This window comes from Carassius auratus, chromosome 26 (genome assembly GCF_003368295.1).
Source record: "Carassius auratus strain Wakin chromosome 26, ASM336829v1, whole genome shotgun sequence".
Classification (NCBI taxonomy): domain Eukaryota; kingdom Metazoa; phylum Chordata; class Actinopteri; order Cypriniformes; family Cyprinidae; genus Carassius; species Carassius auratus.
Window position 1 is genome coordinate 13,429,826 of NC_039268.1, and position 23,583 is coordinate 13,453,408.

Below are 23,583 nucleotides of genomic sequence, written 5' to 3' on the forward strand. Positions count from 1 at the left end.
GCATGCAAATAGTTGATGTACTTCACTCACTAGCTTTTTCTCAAGTGTGAGCATCTTGGCCTTAAAATTACTTATTTGGAACTTATTTCACCATCTCTAATTACTTATGAGCTGACTATTTATTTCTGCTTATATTCAGCTTTAATTTGCATATGATGCCACAGGAATGTCAGTGCCATGAAACGCAATTAATAAGCACACAGAAGCATCTTTGTATTTAACACTGCAGGCTTATACTTTTCTTTAATTCATGATGAAACAACCAAATGCTTTTCAGAGCATATACAAACACTTCACATGAAAAAAAAAAAAAAAAAAAACTTGCACAAACCAAACACAATGCCTTTAATAAGCATTTTAATGGACAGACTTTTTAATGCAAATAATTTTAATCATAAGATTTAGTGAATATTCAGTTTATACAAATATCTTTGTGTTTAAAGTTATAAGTTTAGGGCAACACCAGCTAACGAAAATATGTATGTCCAATTTATTTAATATTCTAAAATATCCTTTTTTCCTTGTTTTTAAGAAGATTAGCAAAAACAATAAGAGAATGTTGAATGAGGGAACATTACTTTTGTATGTTCTTTGAACTTCTTGAAACCATTTAATAAAATGTAAGACTAACATCCAAATACAAATATTTCAGAAAAAAAAAAAAAAAAAGTCCAAAAGTGATGTATAAATAATCATTTTGTCCCAACATTTTGGGCATGTTATTAAAGACCAGATAACTTTGAACAATGGTTCATAACTTCGAGAAAATCTTTACAGACTGTTTTTTTATAAACACTGATGTGTGTTTTTGCATATACCCCAGGGTTCAAGCCAGACATCAACCAAGAGTCAGAGTGCTGTGATGTGCGGTGGGACCAGAAATCCAACAACCGCTCCCGTGGCACTTTAAAAAGAACTCACCCTTCCTGCCAGCACACATCCGTGACCTCCTCGGGGGCTCCGCGGCTCGGGCAGGGCCGGCTGAAACTTTGCTTGCTGGTCCTAGTTCTTCTCCACACTGTGGCTGCCATGACGGCCAATCAGAACTCGACCTGTCTGACCGCCATATTTCCACTGGACGACAACGCCACCAGAGAAGAGTGATTGGATGATGCTGGGCTGGACAACTCTAGCATATCCGCATGCTCCAACACATCTAGCTTTGAGCTTGTCAGTTGTGTGTACTGACCAGCTATAAGTGAGGCTAACAGTCTCAACCAGAGAACACTTAACCACACTTGTCATCAGCACCTTGTGGGGTTTGGGGAAAACAGTAAACAGGACACAGGACAAAAGATAAGCATAATATGATGTGTATGTCAGAACATGCCCCCATGGAGACTTCTCACTCTCTTCTGGAACACACATTGACACACACAAGCAAAATGTAATTTCACTTTGCACTAGGAGATTATCTAACTTTTCCCTTTTAGTTTCAGCTGTTATTTTCACTTCAAGATGGTTTCGACTTCTGTTCAGTGGTTTCAGAGCAACCTGGAAAGTGACTTGAGGTTCCATGGTCCTGTCAAATTCTCTCTTTATATGTTGCGTGCCAGTATTTTGAGAACGAGTGTCACGCCACAAAGTCATTAACAGCATTCAGACAGGATACAGGCTACATATTCAAGTCTCTCTTCATAAATTTTGAATAGGATGTTTTTAAATTAGATGCACTCAAAGCCTCAAAATCGAAGCAGCAGTTGGCATCAGTTAGTGAATTCAGTTTTTCTACTCCACCTTCTAAGAAACAGATACAACCACCTTGCATTATATTAGAGAATGATGATTATTCCCCTGGCTGTATGAACTGTATGAGTTTGCTGCAGTTTGAATTAACCACTATGAGATAGTTCTGTTTATTCCAAGATCTTCATCTCCATTTCATGTACACGACTTACTATGATTTATACACCCTCAGAAAACAACAACAACAAAAGTACATTATCACATGTTGTACAAGCTGTCACTGTACCCTTTCATAAAGTGAAGTACTTATATGTATCTTTAAGATACTTCTATTAACCTATTAGGGGTAAATAAAGTACAAAGGTGTACCTTTTGAAGGGTTACGGTAATAGTGACAGCTTTTGTACCTTTTTTTTTTACTTTTCTGAGAGTGTATAGTGTGTAGACTCCAGAGTTTAAAGACCCCATTTGTGTTGGTACTCATTTAAATACAAATATAGTCTACAACAGGTCAAAATAATCTAATGAACAGGGATTTGGCACACAACTGTAAAGGGGGAGGATGATAAGTATTTTCATAAATGACACTAGTTTATTATGCACTTTATTCTTTTAATAATGTGCTAAACCCTTCAGCCTTTCTGCATTAATTGCATCTTAGATGTTCCGTGAAAGCATCCGTTTTTCAGAATGGGGTCCTCATGTAATTCTTAGCATCAACAATGTTTATATCTTTACTCATTGCATGAAAATTTGAATGCATACATTTAAAACACTTGTATGTGAAGCTGGTTTAACTAAGGTTAACTACAACAGGTCATGAGTGAATGGAATTGAAATAGCTGAACAGAATGTGCTGCTCCATCATAATCATACACAATTACACTGTAATTTTACCATCATTTCCCTGTCAGAAATAACTATCTATTGTGTAAAGGGCTTAGCAAATAGTAGTGTGTGGAGAAGGAGTTAAGGGCTTATTCTACATTTCTCCTTCTGTGTGGTTGTTGTCTTCAGTGTCTGAGTGTAATGGCTAATCGGGATTATGTGTTGTTTTGCCTTTGTCAGGACCTTATTTTCTGACTATCCTTGTATACACCTGTGCATTCAACACTTTCCTTTGGTCATTATTTTCTTGTTGTGTTTATAGAGTAAATTCACTAATGCTTAATGAATTCTTGTAAAGTTAAATTCAAATTACTTAAGAGCAGAGATGCACAGAGTGACTGCTGACAATGGCCCAGGTGTATACTTCTTAGGGGAAACTACCAGTAAATGCCCCTTTTGGAATACTTTTTATAGATAATCTATATACTTTTCATCGACTGTAATAAAAATAATTACACTAATTCATTTAAAATATTTACACTTCACAAAACAGGAAACTAAAAATTGCAGATTCTCTAAAGTAACACAGAGATGTCTTGTTAATTAATGCAAAGCAACACACAAGCACTATTTTATGTACAGGTCTCCTGGTTCTTTGTTTTTGAGCCATTGTCCAAAAACATACATTCTGTAGGTCTCTGCTTTAGAGTAAATTTAACTGTGCAAGTGATTAAATGTTCTTGGTTTTATGCTAAAACTTCTGTCAGTGATTTTAAGTTGTTTTTGAGAACATGTGTCTGTTTATTCCAGATAATTTTGTCCATTAGTGTTTTCACTGTCTTCATTTCTTAATTTTTCACCATCAAATTCTGTACAGTGCTAACTTAAAGGATGTCCATTTTCTCAGATGACTTTGTTAAATTGTAATGGAAAACATTGGAAACATTGTGCCTTCATTTCTTGTAACAGATATATATTTAACGAACAAAGAACAGCATGCCAAAGTCTTGCATAACATTTTTCTTTCCTTATATTCTTTATTTTTATTTCTTTATTTAATCACACTATTCAGCTGAGTGATGAAAACATGAGCACCATCGATTTTAAAGGCTCATCTTGTCACGATCTGTAGCTGGAGTGCTTGTGAGCTCTGCTAGAGGGCAGCCCATCCTGTACCTTTTACTATACAACCCGGACTCCATTTTTCATAATCCTTCACCCGGATTCGTCACCTCGTCAGTCTCACACCATAAGAATAACACACACAAGAGCTCACATCGCTGGTGATCGAATGTTTTCCGAGTTTCCTGTGTGTTCCCTGTTTTACACGTTTCTAGTTTTATCTTGCCTTAGTGTTTTTGACCCTGGACTGTTTCTTTGATTCTGATTGTTTGCTGTTTGCCTTCACCATTGCCCGTTATCTGGATTACTCTTTTTCCTCTGCCTTGGGTATAACTGTTTGCTGCTACTGGATCCTGCCTGTATGACTATGCCTTATTGAATAAAGCCTGCATTGGACTCTGTCCTAGACCAATTTGGAAAACATTCAAACATTCAATCACCAGGGATATGAGCTTGTGTGTGTGCTATTCCTATGGTGTGAGAATAGTGAGGTGAGGAGAGACAGGTTATTGCAATTGATGATAAGTCCGGGCAAAGAATTATGGGATATGGAGTCCAGGGCGTATGGTCAAAGGTACAGGATAGGGTGCCCTCTAGCAGAACTCGCAGGCACTACAGCTAGAGATTGTGACACATCTAGACTTTCCCAGTATAATATTAACGCAACACAAATATCTATTACACTAGGTGAAGGCAACACTAACTCGTATTCTTTACACTGTTATGGAAAGGCAACACACAGCAACAGAGTTATGACTGAAACTGGGTCTACTACGATAGAAGATATGAGTTTGGCTATTCAAAAAAATCATATAAAACAGAGATTGGATTGATATCAAATAAGTTACAATAAAATACTAACAAATTGAGCCATTTTCAGTCTCAATGTTGCTGTAGTTATTGTGTTTTTTCTTTACATAGGATATTTAATTGAAGATATCAGACTATGAATGAACACAGATTGTGAAGAGACTATGAAAATGTATGAATGTCCAACTTGGAAGAGCTGCATAGAACATATTGTAGTCCATCTGATGCTTTAGGGCATTAGTTAATTACCAACCTGTTTCATGCTGACTTCAGGATCAGAGATTTCCTTTTTTAGTTAAATTAATTCCCTGTTACTATACTGTATTTCTATTGTAAAGTCAAAGACTGCTCATATATAATCTAACAATGAATCTGGCCTCACTGTATTAGATCCCGTTTATCTTCCAGAATCTGTCAGTATTTCCCAGATATCTCTCTTGTTCCCATGGATTTAATTCCATAGTGTCATAAGTCACATAATTGATCCTCATCCCATCTTTGTCGAAATCTGGTAATTATTATATAAATTGTAAGATTTATTTGAATATAGCCTGTCCTCTTTGAGGTTTTTCCTGTGCTTTTGTTGTTTCTGTTGTTCAGACACTTTTGTTTGTCATGTTTATCAAGAATTTAATCACTGTTGACCACTTGTCAAAAAGTATGATTTTCACAGTGAATGCTCTCCTCCTCTGGAAAGGTTGCAACTGGAACCTGCGCTTTACAAGCATATAAATGGACAGACATACAGTATATAGAAATAAGAGTTATTATTACCGTGTCATATTGTCAAACAATAGATGCTTTAGTTCAACAATTTTCTTTTATTTTTTTTACACAAAGACTTTGATTAATATTTATAAATCAGTCTCACTGGTCATGACCTTTTTTGAAGTTAAGATGAAAATACAGCTACATTTATTAAAGTTCTGTTCTAAGGGAAAATAAATAGAGATATAAACTATTATAAAACTGCTGTCTGTGTGTTTTTTTTAAAGATGATCTGCAACTAAAAAGAGAAAGTATGCAAATGCTTTGGTGTAACATCACTAAATTCGGTTTGTATAATCAACTTATCTAGGATTCTAGCTCACTGCCTTAAAGGCATAGTTCACCCAAAAATGAAAATTGGCAGTTCCAGAAATTTGCTGAAAATTAGCCACACATACTCTTGTGAACATACTCAGGACTGTTTCCGTAAGGCAATGGATTCCAGGTAATAATATTTCTTGCACAGTCCGATCATGTTGCTTCATAATACCTCAAAGTTGGCCAACATTGTCATTTACATTAATTTTGTGTTGCCTGTATATGCTTTTTTGACTTTCAGATTGGATACAGATGTGGAATTGGTATGAATTATCATGTTGCTAGCACTAACTATCATGACTTACCATGTTGTTAGCATTAAATAGCATGTTGATGACATGATTCATGCTAAATGTCAGAAATGCTAGAAACATGTTGATAACATAGCTAACATGTTTTAGCTGTTGCTAGTATCTGTGAGCATGTTACTACCATGGTTTACATGAAGAGTTTGGTTCAAAATTGTGATAAATGCCATTTAAAAAATAAAATAAAATGGAGTTTCCGCCAAAATCCGTATTTTATCTGGTCGGTACTGAAAAGTCAATTTTTTATTTTATGCAAAATGTGATATTCGTCAGTTATTGGGTGATGTTTTCTTCCTTTTTTTTCCAAACCGTGATAAACGGCCAGTTTCCCTTCTTTGCAGAATGCGATATACAGTATCTGCTCAACCAATCACAGAGCACCATTCCACGTACTCTAAACAGTAACAAACAATCACAGAGCACCACACACTCTAGACAGTTAATGGCGGCGCTTCGAATACACCCGGCATCCTAGTTTTCCTCATCTACTTTTTTACTTTGTGATCAACAAACAAGGGCTGCATGATAGATGGCATGCAATTGTCATGCACATCTCTTCAGTAAAGCCAGTTCTGTGATTAATAGTACCGGTAAATCTCCATGTGCTTTCAGATGATGAATGCATTTAATACACAGAGCCGTGGATTACTGTCTATGCTATGCTATATTGCACTCATTAGATGAGACACATTCGATTATGAACTCAATTATTGCATAGCTTGTCAGGGTTTTTATTTTATTTATGCCATTTATGTTTTTGTTAAAACAGTACATAGCACTAGTCAACTAAATGAATGTAAAATGGCAAAGATGAATGCACTTTTGGAAGTTTGGTAGTCATTTTAGAATTCCTGTGGTCTAATGTGATGTTGTTCATGTTCTTGTTCATGATGAAATTTTATTTTATTACTGTAATTAATTTATAGCAATAACAAGATGACCTGCTGAATTCATTGGAAGCGATGACTGATGAATGTATTTTTAGTCCAGTGCCTGTATATTAGATTAATACTGAGAAAGTTCAGAGTCTGTCATTTGGGGATAAACTTACTATTGTGATGCGTATCCCAAGCTCTCATCAGCATTGCCCTGGAAATGGAGCAGACACACCTGCACCTGCTCATTAAGGGCTGAGCGGTCACACCTGCAGCCCTTTAAGTACGGGCTTAAGAAGCTGCGCCGACGAACACAACGGTGAGAGATGTCTCCAAAAGACAGCAGCGTGTGACCGCCAGCCCTCCCCAGACACGGACTGCACGGACACACACAGCACTGCGCACCGAGAGAGAGAGAAGGCGAGAAGAAGGCCGAGCACTGAGCACCGGAAACCCCTCAGGTTGGCTATTCCCCCTTCACAGTTGTCAATAAAAATCCACCCTTCAGGGAATCACCTTGATCCTCTTGTCATGTACTTCTTCACCCTGTCACACTATGTTGGGAAAAATAACTTTCATATTGATTCAATGGATTTATTAATTTTTTTTTGGGGGGGGGGTGGGGGGGTGGGTTATGAAATGTTATATTAAATCTTTGAAAATCAAAATCTGGATTTGAATTTTTAATGTTATTATAACCTAAAAATTCAGTGTGAAAGTTTGAAACAGAAACTAGTGCTTTTCATCTTGCCACTTTCTTGGTAAAGAAAACACCATTTTTAATCAAATTTATCAAATTTATCACATTTTTACTCAAATGGATTTATAGCGTTTTATAACCAAACTCTTCACATGTTGTTACTATAGTGTTAGTGTATTTTGGCATGTTCAACATTTAATAGCATGAATTAGGATGTATTTATCATGGTTACCACTATTGCTGCATGATAAATCGCATGCCATTACCATGCACATCTTGTCAGTAAAGCCAGTACTGTGATTAGCAGTAAATCTTCATCACCTTCTTTCAAATGGAGCAACATTTAATACACAGAGCCATAGATCACTGACGTTTCATCTGTGATTATGAACGCGATATTGTGTAGTTTGTCAGTGATCAATGGCTCTGTGTCCCAGACCTTTACAGAACATTAGAACATTGATGGGTCAAGTGGCCCCAAACTTACAAGGTGTATATGGCTCCAATTTGATTGAATATACCGATGCTATTTTGGAAGCAACTGCCAATAGTGAAGCTGAACAGTAACCTCCAGACAATGATTGCCATCATCTTTAGACTATCATTTGAGAGATTTATTCTGGAGGAGAAGGGTTGCAACTCCAGGATTAGTTACAAGCATCCCTGGAGGAAGTGCAGGCCAGCAAGATGGTTCAGATGTGGCAACTGGCAGCCTGGACAAGATGGGAACAAGTAGTACAGTGCAAAGTCATTTGGGCTAGCTCTGGAAATCTAAACTCCACTAAATAAAATGCTTAATCCACACTGTCTACACGTACTATAATGCTTTTCCAACCTTTTCTGCTGAGGGAAGACAGAGTCACCAGCTTTCCCTCTGTGCCTGATGAGAGGGACTCTGTACCAGATCCTATCCAAATGTCAAAGAGCCCTGTGAGGGGAGCTATCGTTGGCATCATGAGAAAGTTCTGAAGGCCATTGCAGACACCATCTCTAGTGGGATCACCCACTGCAAGTGTATGTAAGGGAAACAGGTCAATTTAGCTCAAAGGGAATCATTTAAGATTTTAAAGGGAATTTGAACAGAATCACTGTTTCAGGGCTGATCACTAAGACACCCTGCAATTTACTGAACAAGCCGTTTAACATCAAATGCAGGCCGAATGACACTGGAACCATGCTCAAAGAACACTAAAAGTAATGACTAAAAGCATGGCTAGTAGCAAAGCTAAAAGCTAAGAGCATAGCTAAAAACTAAAAGCTAAAGCAGACATGACTGATATCAAAAGCTAAACGCAAGCTAAAAGCATACTAAAAGCAATATTTTATGGTGTGCTAAGTATTTAAACTGTCCTGTTGGCCACACCTCAAATGTTGTCTTGACCAATCAGATATTGTCTTGGCTCGGGGGTGTCATAAATCATATGTTATCTTATCAAGCATGTGGTCCGAATTTTCCCGCTCTTGAAGGATATAATTTTGGACATGATTCCTATAACAACAATATGATACATTTGACAAATAACTGATGGTCAGGACTGTTTCAAGCAAGCAGATTCAATCACAAACATACCAGACATGATTATGAATCCTTAAGCTATCCCATAGTTATTAAAAGACATACACAATAAGTGATTATAAACATTATAGTCAAATGTGTGGGTTACATATAAATGAATATGGAGTGAAGCGATGGACTGATATTCATTTATAAGTCTTTTTGAGTTCATTTTGGTCCATATATATGTAGAAAAGAAAGTTTCTGTGCCATTATCTGACATACTGTAGGGATGTTTTGTGGAGACCAGAGGTTAAAAGGCCCCCTTTAGGAATTTCAGTCTGGTTCTGCTAGGTGGGGGAAGTGTTTAAGGATATTGTGTATAACTCTCATGGGTTTACATGTGATGTCCGGCGTTTCATCTCAATTACTTGCCCCAAATTTGACAATCTCCTCTCCAAATTGAAATTTTCAATAATTGTTTACTATTGGTGTTAATGTTGAAAGCTGTTCTGTGAAAGAGTTGGTTGGTTGTTTATCTTGCTTGGGACTTGTGGCACAGAATGTTTTAGGACTTCCTGTTGCCTTTCTGAGGAATTCGGCTCGTGTTTCAACCACAGTCCTAATCGACTCTTTAATTTGACTGATTCGGGTCAGATCTGCTACATGTAAAAACGGTATTGCTCAGTAACACGCAGGACTTTTACCCTTGTTATACACAAAAAACAGACACACATTTTTTTTTTTAAATACACAATTTATTTATACAACAATTTTAAAAAAAACTATATGTAATTGTATGCATCAAGTGAAAACATTAAATGTGACTAACTTCTTCAATTCAAGGGCAAGGAAGAGTGTCAAAATCTGGTGCCCCCTGACTGGACAGCGAATGAGAAGAGGCTATTACCCGATTCACCCCAATAAAGTCATATATCGAAAAGCACACAATCACACGTGAGTTCCCTTTCAATACTTCACTCGTGCTGCGTCAAAGACGCATATGGGAAAAAACCCTTTTTTCTCCTGAACTGAAGCCTTATTCAATCACGCAGCCATTGGATCGTGCAGTGTTATTAAAACAAACCAATGGCTTGGCAGTGGTGCTGCACGAACCTATGGCAGCGAAGCCCGCCAAAGTCCGCCGAAATGGGCGGGGAATCTGGCTATATATTGGCCGCTTCGCCACAGGAATTCAGATTATTTCTCCTTCAGCGACGACGTCACATCGCTTCGCTGATCTTCCGCTGAACTGCTCGCCGTTGACACGCCTCACACTGGAACGCGACTGCCGGTCCCCACTGCAGATACATCGCTTCCCTGCGGCCATCCGGTGAGAATATTGAAAGAGCAAATTTCTCTAAAAGAGCCTTTTTCTACGGCGTTGTTGCAAATGCCGTCTCGTCATTGCAGCTCGTGCAGAGCCCCTCTGCATGCTGATGATGGGCACAGCGAGTGTGTCGCGTGCTTGGGGAAACCCCACGCTGACACAGCACACAGCACTATCGCCCCTCTGCGCTCGCGAATCTCTTTCTTTTCAGAGAGCGATCTCGCTCCTCGCGCCCTCCCGTTTTCTTCCTCCCATGACCCGGCGAGGAAAAAAAGGCGGGGCAGAGGATTAAAGCAGCAGGATGAGAACGAGCTCACACCGGCTCAGCACCCGCGTGCCTCGTTCTCTCCGCCCAAAGGGGATTCCCCAGTCCTCTTTGTACAGCCAGACCAGTGTCCCTCTGCTGCCGCGAGTGATCTGGTTTTGTTTGGAGGGACTGAGGAGGAACTGCTAGAGGACAGCATGTCTCTAGCTGCTTCAGATGCTGAGGAGCTGTCGGGCTCGCCGGACCCCGCCCCCTCTATGTTATCTGAACCCAGCCGCTCGAAACTCGGGATGGACGCCGAGCTTATCCGCGTTCTCTCCAGGGCAGTGGATGAGCTGGGTCTGGATTGGTCTCCTCCAGAGGAACCAGCCCGTAGCCATCTGGATGAATGGTTTCTGCCGGGGTGCCAACAAGCCCCTCGTCAGCGAACCGCCCCGTTCTTCCCGGAGGTCCATGATGAGCTCACAAAATCTTGGCGCGCCCCCTACTCATCGCGCTTGCGTACATCGTCTTCATCCGCCCTCACCTCAATTGACGGCGCTGAAGAAAGAGGATACGAGCGATTGCCGCCGCTGGACGAGTCTGTGGCCGTGCATCTCTGCCCGCCAGCAGCTATTGGATGGAAAGCCAAGGCCAACCATCTGTCCAAACCCTGCCGTATGACGTCAGTGCTAGTGGCCATGGCAGTGCTGCAAGTCTTCCAGGCCAAACTTCTCGCCCAAGATAGTGCTGGACCCTGCGCAGCTGCCGTCATCCTGATCGACAGGAAAGAAAGAGGAGGGGGCTAAGTCTCACCACAGCCAGACCACCCCCCAAACTGCCCTGTGTGTTCTACCGTCCATCTCCAGATGTCAACGAAGTTGTTCTTGCTGCAAACAATGGGCCCTTGTTAGCACCCAGACAGCAAAGCGCTGTTATAGTGCAAAAAATAAAAAACACACTCCTTTACAAAAAGAGCAGTTTTCCTCACACAACACTCACGAGTGCTATGTCCCCCCACGGCGGTCAATCACTCGAGTTAATACAACCTCTGTCCATCCGGGCCTCACAATGGCAAGCCATTCCCGGGGTATCAGATTGGGTAATGGGAATAATGAAACCAGGCTATTCCCTTCAGTTCGCACGACGGCCACCACGCTTTCGCGGGGCGGTCACCACTTCGGTGCACAACGAGAACGCTCACGTTCTTTGTGCCGAAGTGGAAAATCTGCTGGTGAAGGGAGCTATAGAAATCGTTCCCCCCAGCACACCGCGACTCAGGGTTTTACAGCCGTTACTTCCTAGTTCCCAAGAAGGATGGCGGGCTGCGCCTCATCCTCGATTTAAGACATCTGAACCGTGCCCTCATGAGACGGCACTTCAGAATGATCACATTGAAACAAATCTTCTCGCAAATACGCTCAGGGGATTGGTTCTTTTCGCTGGATCTGAAAGACGCTTACTTTCACATCCAGATAGCCCCCCGTCACAGGCCGTTCTTGAGATTTGCCTTCGAGGGCGTGGCTTACCAATACAAGGTCCTCCCCTTGGGCTGTCTCTGGCGCCTCGCACGTTTATAAAAAAAGTGCATGGATGCAGCTCTCTCCCCTCTCAGGCAGAAGGGAATCCGCATTCTCAATTACCTCGACGACTGGATAGTTCTAGCTCAGTCTGAGGGGGAGGCATTGGGTTACAGAACTGTGCTCCTCAGCCATCTGGAGTGCCTGGGGCTCAGGGTGAATTTTGTCAAGAGCTAACTGTCTCCCCGGCTGACGGATATTGTTTCTGGGAACAGTTTTAGACTCAATGACGATGAGGGCAACAATGGTGAAGGAGCGCGCTGCGGCTCTACAGCGACTTGTGGCCTCTTTCAAAGTAGGTGCTTCTCGACCCCTAAAGACATTCCAGATGCTGCTGGGTCATATGGCGGCGGCATCCCCGGTGCTGGAGCTCGGGCTGCTGCGTATGCACCCCCTCCAATATTGGCTGAAACCGCATGTTCCACCTCATGCATGGCGTCATGGACGCTTGAATATCAAGGTGAGTCAGGACTGCATTTCAGCCCTGACCCCTTGGAGGAACATGCAATGGATGGAACAGGGTGCTCCGCTTGGTATGGTTTGCAGAAGGAAAGTGATCTCCACAGACGCGTCCAACAAGGGTTGGGGCGCGCTGTGCGAAGGGAAACCCGCTTTCGGCCAATGGTCGAAAGAGGAGAGCAGGCTTCACATCAACTGCCTCGAGATGATTGCAGTTCAACGAGCCTGCCAGAGCTTCCTGTCAGACCTAAAGAGCCACCACGTGCTTGTCAGATCGGACAGCATGACGGTGGTCTCTTACATAAATCACCAAGGTGGGCTGTCATCGACGCGTCTCTTCAGACTAACAATTTGGGGTCCCTGAGAGCAGTGCATCTTCCGGGAAAGCTGAACAAGGGTGCGGATATGCTGTCAAGAAGCGGAGTCTCCTCAGAAGAGTGGAGACTCCACTCGCAGATGGTTCAGAAGATATGGGAGGTCTTTGGCAGAGCGGAAATAGACCTCTTTGCCTCAAAAGACAACTCTCATTGCCCAATATATTTTTCCAAGATCGAGGACGCGCTGTCCCAGGACTGGCCCAACCGTCTTCTTTATGCTTTTCCTCCGGTTCCTCTGATTCCCCAAGTAATCAGGCGGGTCAGGGACCAGAGATGCAGGGTTCTGCTTGTAGCCCCATTCTGGGAAAATCAGCACTGGATAGCCGACCTGTCGCAGATGCTGACTGCGACCCCATGGCCCGTTCCCCTGAGACGGGACCTCCTTTCTCAGGTGGACGGGACGATTTGGCATCCACACCCAGAGAAGTGGTCTCTGCACCTTTGGTCGCTCGACGGGAGCCCACGGGACTCCCTGAGCGTGTGCTAGACACAATTTCACAGGCTAGAGCTCCGTCTACGCGACGCCTCTATGCCTCCAAATGGTCTGTGTTCTCCACATGGTGCTCAGACCATGGTGAAAACCCGACCTCTTGTGACCTCAGTATCAGTGATACTGTCATTTTTGCAAGAGCTCTTGGAGAAGGGACGATCCCCCTCCACGCTCAAGGTCTATGTAGCAAGTATAGCGTCATCACACGCCCTTATAGCAGGCCAGTCGGTGGGCAGAAACGACTTAGTCGTCCGATTTATGAGAGGTGCCAGACGGCTTCATCCGCCTTGCCCTCCCACCATCCCTTCTTGAGACCTGCCCACGGTGCTGAGAGCCCTGAAGGGGGCCCCCGTTGAACCGCTACAGTCCATAGGCCTTAAAGCCCTGTCGCTAAAGACCGCTCTGCTGTTGGCACTAGCGTCTGTTAAGCGTGTGGGCGATTTGCAAGCACTCTCGATAAGCCCTAATTGCCTAGAATTCGGGCCTAACGACTCGAGGGTCGTCCTGAAACCGAGGCATGGCTATGTGCCAAAGGTGCTCTCCACACCCTTTAGAGCACAAGTGGTCACCCTCTCTGCGTTACAAAACACAGAGGAGAATCCAGGGCTGAATCTACTTTGCCCAATGAGGGCTCTAAAAGTCTACATAGAGCGTTCTGCGCCAATAAGGCGATCAGAACAGCTCTTCATGTGCTTTGGAAACCGCACCAGAGGGTTACCGATCTCTACGCAAAGACTTTCAAGGTGGATTGTTGATGCAATCCAGCTAGCCTACTCTTCTCTGGGCCTGCAAAGCCCAATTGGAGTAAGAACCCATTCGACAAGAGCAGTGTCTTCATCTTCGACGCAGTACGAGTGAAGTATTGAAAGGGAACGTACTCGGTTACTAACGTAACCTCAGTTCCCTGAAATACGGGAACGAGTACTGCGTTCCTTGCCATGCTAAAAAGGCTGCACATCTCAGTCGTCGCTTCAATCGAAGTAACCTGAATTCCTGTGGCGAAGCGGCTAATATATAGCCAGATTCCCCACCCATTTCGGTGGGCTTTGGCGGGCTTCACTGCCATAGGTTCGTGCAGCACCGCTGCCAAGCCATTGGTTTGTTTTAATAACACTGCATGATCCAATGGCTGTGCAGTTTCACTGCGTGATTGAATAAGGCTTCAGTTCAGGAGAAAAAAGGGGTTTTTCCCATATGCGTCTTCGATGCGGTACTCGTTCCCGTATTTCAGGGAACCGAGGTTACGTTAGTAACCGAGTACGATTTACACAGCAAGGGCAAATAGCCGGTTTAACAATGTACAGGTGTAATCACTTCAAAATAAACCCCACACATTAAGAAATTATTATATAACTACATTAGTTTGATCAGTCATAGCCTTAAAAACAATTTACTCCATTATGGAGGATGAGACAGTTGACAAAATTAACCTAGGTAAGCAGCCATTGTCTCACTAAGCCAATAGAAGTATAAACAAGCAAAACATCACAATTATATGCATTTACCGGAGTTTCATAGAACACTGTCAGTCAAGTAACTCACGACCCAGCCCACTCTGTGCTTGTAATGCACACAGAAGGCGCTAAAGGTTAGATAGAGGCAATCTGTACTGACACACAAGTCCCGCCTTCAAATCAATCTTCAGGATGCACCCAATGGCCAGTGGGGGAAACTGGAACCGTAGATCCGACCTGCTAGACAAGGGTAGGGCAATCAGTTCTGAATAGATACATGTCAATGCCCACTTGTTTATGAATGATAAGAATTCCCACTTCCCACTTTAAAATGAATGAATAGAGTGCGTTGATTGATCTCGTACGCAGTCCTCTCGCTGCCCGGAGTCAATCACGATGGCTGTCACTGCGTGGAGTCGTACCTCTAATCAATCAGCACCAAGGCATTCGAGCTTGACTCTCTACTGCGTCTATCATGGTCCCACACCCAAAGGAATGCATGGCTATCTTTTTATTCAGTGGATGTACTAATCATGTTGTACTGCTGGCTCATCAGTAACAATGAATATACCTGTAAAAGAGACTTGCAGATACACATGCACACCTGGTAGATGTTAACCCACCCTCACAGGTTGTCCAGCAGTCAATGTTCTCTTCCCGTTACACAATCACCTACACCCAATCAAAAAGACCATAACTTTTGTCAAAACAAGGGAGAAGGTAACACCGGTTGCCAGGGACACTTCCTCTGGCCTGCTATCAATTGCATGGGACTGGGAGCTACAAATTGACCTAAGAGAGGAACTGAAACTTCCAGAAACTGTTGCCATATTATTGTTAAGGCCAGACATGGTTGTGATCTCAAAAGCCTCCAATCAGATTATCCACTTAGAACTCATATGCCGCGGTTCCACCGAAATTACCCGGAACATTTGTACCAGGAATTTTTTCTCCAGGAACTTTTTTTCCCCCCAGACCTGTTGCTTTCTGCGTTTCCACCGTGGTCTAAAGTACCGGGAAGATTAGGCAAATAGACTGGTGACGTGGTTCTGCGCGCTTTTCTCAATAGAATGTATTCTGATTTTGGATGTGCATCCTCGGTAGTTCAGACTTTGTGAATTTGACTCGGGAGTGTGATGTCCACTACGATGCAAATCCGGTAATTCTGCAAACAGCAGCGTGCCTGATAACATCAGTCAGCTAGCCTTGGCTACTGCAATTTTCCTCTCTGTATATTAACAATAAAACAAATTATCATATCAAATACCATTGCCTCCTTTCGTTTTCATTTAAACAAAATAACAGCTGCAGAAATGTACTTAATGTAGTTCAGGGATATGTACAAATTGCCATTACAATGAAACAAAATATTATATAAATTTGCCTTTTATGTTTTCATTTTAACATACAGACCAAATATAACCTGTTAGATTTACCCAAAACGAATTATATGTTATGTTTAACCACTAAAGAGACATCAGAGCCAGCGGCACACATCAGAAGGTCTAGCCGAGGTGAGGCTGCTCTTGGCGGATACATGAGGACTGAGCTCCCGCTGATCGCGTGGAGCTCACGTCTCCGAGATCGGTGAAAAACATTTTGAAATAGGCACAGTCTTTATAAATAAACCACAGATTTGAGTTTTAAACAACTACATTCTCACCTGAAATACTTTTAAAATTACACATGACACAATACAGTAATATTTTGAAAATGATCTGAATAAATGGGGGTTGAACTCAACCAATCAGGATGTTTAGCACCCAAGTCCGGCCCGATAGTTCCGGAACTTTGAAAAAGTACTACCTCGCCAGCAGGGACTTTCTTAGGGGCATTTTTTTTTACCTGGAACTTTATTTAGTTCCTGGTTCCTGCGGTGGAAACACACCGAGTACCAGGCCAAAGTCCCTAGTTCCTGGGTAAAGTTCCTGCGGTGGAAACGCGACAATAGTTTTCTGTGAGAAACGTATTGAGGAGGTCAATGAAGGGAAGAGATCCAAGTAGCCAGGAGTTGGTAGAAGAGCAAGGTTGTAAGCGTAGATGGTTCATTGTCCAGTCACAGCCCAATTTGATTACCTCAACTCCAGGCCAAAGTTTACCTCAGACATGCTGCTCCAATTCTGCAAGGCCTGTGAGTTTGGAACACTTATGCATTTAAAAAATCATCTCTGGCCAAACATCTTAATAAACTAGTAATGAAAAGCCTTTATAAATCTTATTTGGCTTCTTACTATCTCACAGAATGAGATCAATATATTATGCTATAGCATTCTATACTGTGGTGTATAGTATGTTAATTATCATTGCATTGTAAATGTAATTTACTTGAAAATACCTGAGGTGACTTAAATAACACAGATAAACCATATATTGTTGCAATCATGTATTTATTTATTTATTTTTCATGTTTAATCAGTCAAAAAATATATTTCTTATATTCAGGTACAGCGACTAAGGAGCCCCGCACATGACATGCAGGAAAGAATTGTAGGTTAAATATAGTGTACGATTTACTAATTCATTCCCTCAATGTACTGCGCACGATTTAGTAAATCGAGGGAACGCAATAGTAAATCATGTGCACGTTTTAGTACAGTGAGGGAACAAATTAATAAATTGTGCTTACAATTTAATTATTTTTCTTGCATGTCATGTGTGGGGCTCCGTAGCGACAACTCAAGGCCTTTGTCCATATGGTTTTCCTGGAACATCATACCTTTTATTACTTTTGTGACGCATTGATTTAATAAACTTTTAAACAAACATGTATGTAGATGATGAAACTTATTGAATCGTAGGCTATGATGAAAGTAAGTATACAAGAATAAACACATTGAGCATGCACTTTTATGTTTAAGAATAAAATAGGCTATAAACAAATAGAACAAAATAACTCGTGCTTTGGCAATTGTGGTTTCCACATACCATTATTCCTTCTTTTCGCCTTCATCTTATTTAAAGGGTGGGTGAAATGCTATTTCATGCATACTGAGTTTTTTACACTGTTAAAGAGTTGGATTCCCATGCTAAACATGGACAAAGTTTCAAAAATTAAGTTGTACGTTTGAAGGAGTATTTTTGTTCCAAAAATACTCCTTCCGGTTTGTCACAAGTTTCGGAAAGTTTTTTTCGAGTATGGCTCTGTGTGACATTAGATGGAGCGGAATTTCCTTATATGGGTCCTAGGGCACGTCTGCCGGAAAAGCGCGTGCTCCCGTAGAGCACAGCACTGAGAGGCTGAGCACAGACTCACTGATCAGAGCGAGAGAGTCGCGAAATGTCACCAAAAGGAGTGTGTTTTTGGTTGCCAGGGCAAGACAACCCTGCACAGATTACCAAAAGAGAAACAGCATTAAGGGGGCAGTGGATGGAGTTTATTTTTACAGATCATCAACGGAGTAGTGCAAGTGTTTTTGTTTGTTCCCTGCATTTCGAAGATGCTTGTTTTACAAACAAGGCCCAGTTTGACGCCGGATTTGCACATCGTTTATTTCTTAAGGATAATGCAGTCCCAACGAAAAAGGGTCACGATCGTGTGTTGGAACCGCATGCAGTGAGTAAAACTGCTTAAAATATCTCTGCCTCCTTATTAGTGCGTCCGCCTCCCATGCGGAGTCCCGGGTTCAAGCCCCGCTCGGAGCGAGTCGTTGCTGCTGCTGCTCTCGTTCAGTTTCAGCCTCAGGATCTGATTCTGGATCATAAATAAACGGCTGAATCTGACTGTTAGCCATGGTTTGTTTTGGATGATGGTTTTTCCCTCACGATAATGTCACAGCTTCCACATGCTCTCAACGCAAAAGCCTACTCGCGCTCGTGATTCTTTAGCTCCGCCCACACGTCACGCCTCCAGACGCTCGTGTTTTTTCCGGGAAAAATCGGTACAGACTATCTTTCTCTTATGAATATAATAAAACTAAAGACTTTTTGGAGTTATGAAGGATGCAGTACTACTCTATAGGTACTCAAGATTAACAGGATGTTGAGTGAAACGAGCGTTTCACCACCCCCCCCCCCTTTAAGTGAAAGGTAAAGTGACATGACATGTAGCCAATTATGGTGACCCATACTTGGAATTAGTGCTCTGCATTCATCCCATCCAAAGTGAACACACACCAGGAGCACCTGGTTTTGTTGATCAATACGTAATTTCATGTTGCATTTTTATTGACTAGTCAGTAGATGTAGGTTGTAGCTGCAAACACTCTGACATCTTTCATTTGTGACAGCCCAAAATCGTAGAGCCCAAAATCATAGAGGACTTGGTTAGCTGAATCAAGTTAGTTTAATTAGGTTTGAAGCTAAACTCTGCAGGGCTGTGGCACTCCAGGAACTTTCTGCACCCCTGCAGTACTAAAATGAAGTGAAATGGAGATACTAAAACATCCACAGCTTGAGGAGTGAGTGCTGTTTCACTGTGGTAAAATTATACATTATTGTAAAATACCGCTTTGTCTTAAAAACAACAACAACAAACATAATCCAGTTTCAGAAAATACTTCAAAAGAGTTTTAATTCATTATACATTTCAGTCTATACATGACAGCTAGGGTACTGCTTTGAATACATATAGTCAAATGAACTACTTTTATGATAGGAATTTTTGTGATGTGAGTAAGAGCTGGCAGGTGACATATTAGACTGGAATATTTCTTTAAAATAAAGCATGTGAAATGTCACCTTTAAGTATCTAAAAACTGTGCTCTATGGAAAACAGAAAAACATATTGTCATTTTTTTCTCCACTAGATGTCAGCACATGCCTTTAGTGTAGTAGGAACATTTGTGAGTAAAAGTCAGAGAGGTGGGCAATTTCAGAACACAAGAAGGTTTGATCATTTAAAATCCATTGATCGAATTTGTGTGCATGATTTTTTTACATATCATTACTGTGTGTGGGGAGGAAAAGCTGAGTATAATATGGGGGACCACCAATAAGAAAAAAGTCACAAAAATGTAACTAAACATGGACAATTTTTTTTTTAATTAGGCTTATTCCCTTATTTGTGCTGACCAGTTACCTTTACAGCACACCAGTTGAAGCTTGCAACAGGTTTGAGTAAAGCTGCCACAAAAATACATAGTTTATCACTGCAAAATCAAGCAGAAAAATTAATTATTAAAATGGAACTGACTGAGATACTGCTCCAGTTAATATATTGAAAAATTTGAAGTAAAATTATTCTAACCAAATGAATCAATTATTGTAGCATAAGAGTTAACCCCAGCTTTAGGAAATAATTTAGTAAGTGTTAATTCTCAAAGTTTTTAATGTATAATTTTAGCTGAGCAAGGCGATGTGCTAATTTTTTTAATGCTAAGACTGTTATTCCTTGATACATTAAAGCATACGGGTTGAAGGTTCTGACACAATTTGGACACAATGTAAAATGCCACAGGGTAGGTTGCAACACCATCAGTTTAACAAATTAGACATTTAAACCATGATGTGGTGAATAACGACTTCCAACTTTCTTGTGCAGAAATTCACAAGTCAGTTGAATCCCCTGAACATGGTGAAAACCAGTAGGGAGTATACATTCAATGATAAACGTTAAATTTTAAGAAAACAAAACACATCAAACTGTCAAATTTCCTACATTACATAAAACCTGTTGAGCAAACATTTGTTTAGACAGGTGTGTAAAGCATGGTAAATGACTCTCACTCTTGATAAACTTAAACATGCAGAACAAATGTTAGCACTGCATCGCATCATTAATCTTCTTCAGTTATGGTCATACACCTGAAAAACTAACAGTAGCCTTAGGGATTTTTAGGTTGCTCTGACATGCTTTACACACCATCTTCCAAATATCTGTTAATGAAAACAGAGCCCCTCTCCTGTATAAGAAAATGTTTTCTCAAAAGATTTAAATCTGCAATGATCCCATTAAAGAACCAAGCAGTTCGGCACCCATGGGGTCATTTCATGTTTGATGAAATAGAAATATATACAGTATGAATGGCATTTTTCAGTGTCCTAATCCTCTTTATCACTTAACTGCTGTGATGCAAGAGAAGAAAACTAAACTGTAAAACAGAATGAATCCACGGTGACTGCTGTTGTCTTCGGGGTGGTTATATACTGAATATAAAAAAGGCACCTGTAGACAGACCTGACTGATCGAAACTTTGCACAGTTTAATAATACATTTTCTGGAGCTGTAATTTCAGTGAGCAGACATCTATCCTTTTTTGGTTTATTGCTTTTTTAGTCCTGCACCTGAGCCCAATTTAGGTTTTCGATGTGCACAACTGTACTTTGCATTCTTTTGCTGATAGCCTATACAGTATACACTGTGTTGGGAAGGTTACTTTGAAAATGTAATAGGGTTAAAGATTACAAGTTACTCTATTTAAAATGTATCAGTGTCATTATTTCAATAACTTTATTAAGGTAATGTAATGATTACATTTGATTACTTTTCTAAATTTCTAATACAAGTTTTCAACTGTTATTCATTTTCTAACATTTACAGTTGTTTTTTTATGCTTATATATACAGTTTTGAAAATATGGCTCCATTTCTTTCTTTTTTTCCATAGTAACTCTACACACAAACATAAAATATTAACTACATACAGGTGTGAAAACTATAAAACACTGCTCTCGTGTGTCTATTGCTTGTTCAGAGTGCAGTGGATCACAGGAGTTTGTCATAGCACTTGCACATACTTGCACATGCATGTGCACATAAACACTGTATATACGGTATTTATGACTTCAAAATTTTACACAGTTATGCAACTGAACTGAATCAATACTCAACTGACTTGAGTGAATGACACTATTGACACTATAAAACAATCTATATTATATATAGCACTTTAGAAATGAAGATGACTTTCTGACTTGACACACAGACAGACAGATAGATAGATATGCATAAAACACAGATTCGGGGTGTGTATCTATACATATATACATATACAATACACACTGTATATGCAAATAAGCCAAGTCAACTTTATTTATAACGCACTTTGTACAATATAAATACAATGTAAACAAAAATGCAAGGGAGTAAAAAATAATTTATTTCTAAATAAAGAGTTTTGATTACTAAGTGAAAAAATAATAAAATTTTCATCACATGAATATTAACATTTTCAAAAGCAACTGTAATTTAACTACATATTCTTATCAGTAATTGTAAGAGATTGCGGTTACATTTATTTTGTTATTATTACTGTTATTATTACTGTTTTGATGTTTTTGAAAGAAAATTGGTATGCTTACTAAAGCCACATTTAATGGATCAAAGGTACAGTAAAAGACTAATGTTATGAAATATTATTAAAGCGTAAAATATCTGCTTTTGCTTTTCTCCAGGGTGTGGACTCCAAGGTTAAGCTAAAATGCATAACATTGAGGAGACAAGGAGCCATGTTGATTTAAGATAAGTCAGTGGAGGAGATGCCTAAGTAATTAAGTCACATTTCTACAAATATAGCAATTTAGATTGTTTCAAAATAACATTTCTTCCAAGGAAATTGTTCTTCAGTTTCTGGAATAAAACTAATGCTGAATAAACTAAAACCAACTTCATATAATATACTAGTTGGTTCTCTGCCTTGGCACCGATTTACATTTTGTCTGAATCTTACTTCTTCAGACCATCTCAAAAAGCCAGACACAGGCCACATACTGTTACGATCGGAACCCAGAGAAACGCAGGAGACGAGAGATCCAAATTCAGTGTCAAACGTAGAGATGAGGATAGGCTCTGGTAGTTCAGCCGAGACGTGAAGAGGCTCTGGTAGTTCAGCAGAGACGTGGAGAGACTCTGGTAGTTCAGCAGAGACGTGGTAAGGCTCTGGTAGTTCAGCAGAGATGTGGAGAGGCTCTGGTAGTTCAGCAGAGACGTGGTAAGGCTCTGGTAGTTCAGCAGAGATGTGGAGAGACTCTGGTAGTTCAGCAGAGACGTGGTAAGGCTCTGGTAGTTCAGCAGAGACGTGGAGAGACTCTGGTAGTTCAGCAGAGACGTGGAGAGGCTCTGGTAGTTCAGCAGAGATGTGGAGAGGCTCTGGTAGTTCAGCAGAGACGTGGAGAGACTCTGGTAGTTCAGCAGAGACGTGGAGAGGCTCTGGTAGTTCAGCAGAGATGTGGAGAGACTCTGGTAATCCCATGGTGTTTAAACTGGATTCATGAAGATCATTGGTGACCTGAATCTGCTCATGAAGATCAATGGTGACTTGCATTTGTTCATGAAGATCACCGGTGACTTGACTTTGCCCACAAAGGTCAACGGTGACAAGCCCTGACTCTGGAAGGTCAACGGTGACTAGACCTGACTCTGGAAGGTCAACGGGAACCTGACTTGACCCTGGAAGGTCAACGGGAACCTGACTCGACTCTGGAAGGTCAACGGGAACCTGACTCGACTCTGGAAGGTCAACGGGAACCTGACTCGACTGTGGAGGGTCAACGGGAACCTGACTCGACTGTGGAGGGTCAACGGGAACCTGACTCGACTCTGGAGGGTCAACGGGAACCTGACTCGACTCTGGAGGGTCAACGGTGACTTGACTCGACTCTGGAGGGTCAACGGTGACTATCCCTGACTCTGGAGGGTCAACGGTGACTAGCCCTGACTCTGGAAGGTCAACCTGACTCGACTCCGGAAGGTCAACGGGAACCTGACTCAACTCTGGAAGGTCAACGGGAAGGTCAACGGGAACCTGACTTGACTCTGGAAGGTCAACGGGAACCTGACTCGACTCTGGAGGGTCAAAGTGAA

General features: G+C 41.2%; 1 protein-coding gene across 1 annotated transcript in view; it reads left to right on the plus strand.

The window, feature by feature from the left end:
• nalf1a (NALCN channel auxiliary factor 1a) overlaps positions 1-5,383 on the plus strand; it is a 62,339-nt gene extending 56,956 nt beyond the window's left edge. Inside the window, exon 3 of the mRNA XM_026204329.1 lies at positions 824-5,383. Coding sequence (XP_026060114.1) covers positions 824-1,104 — 281 coding nt within the window. The 3' untranslated portion in view covers positions 1,105-5,383. The remainder of the gene's footprint in view (positions 1-823) is intronic.
• Positions 5,384-23,583: the final 18,200 nt, after the last annotated feature.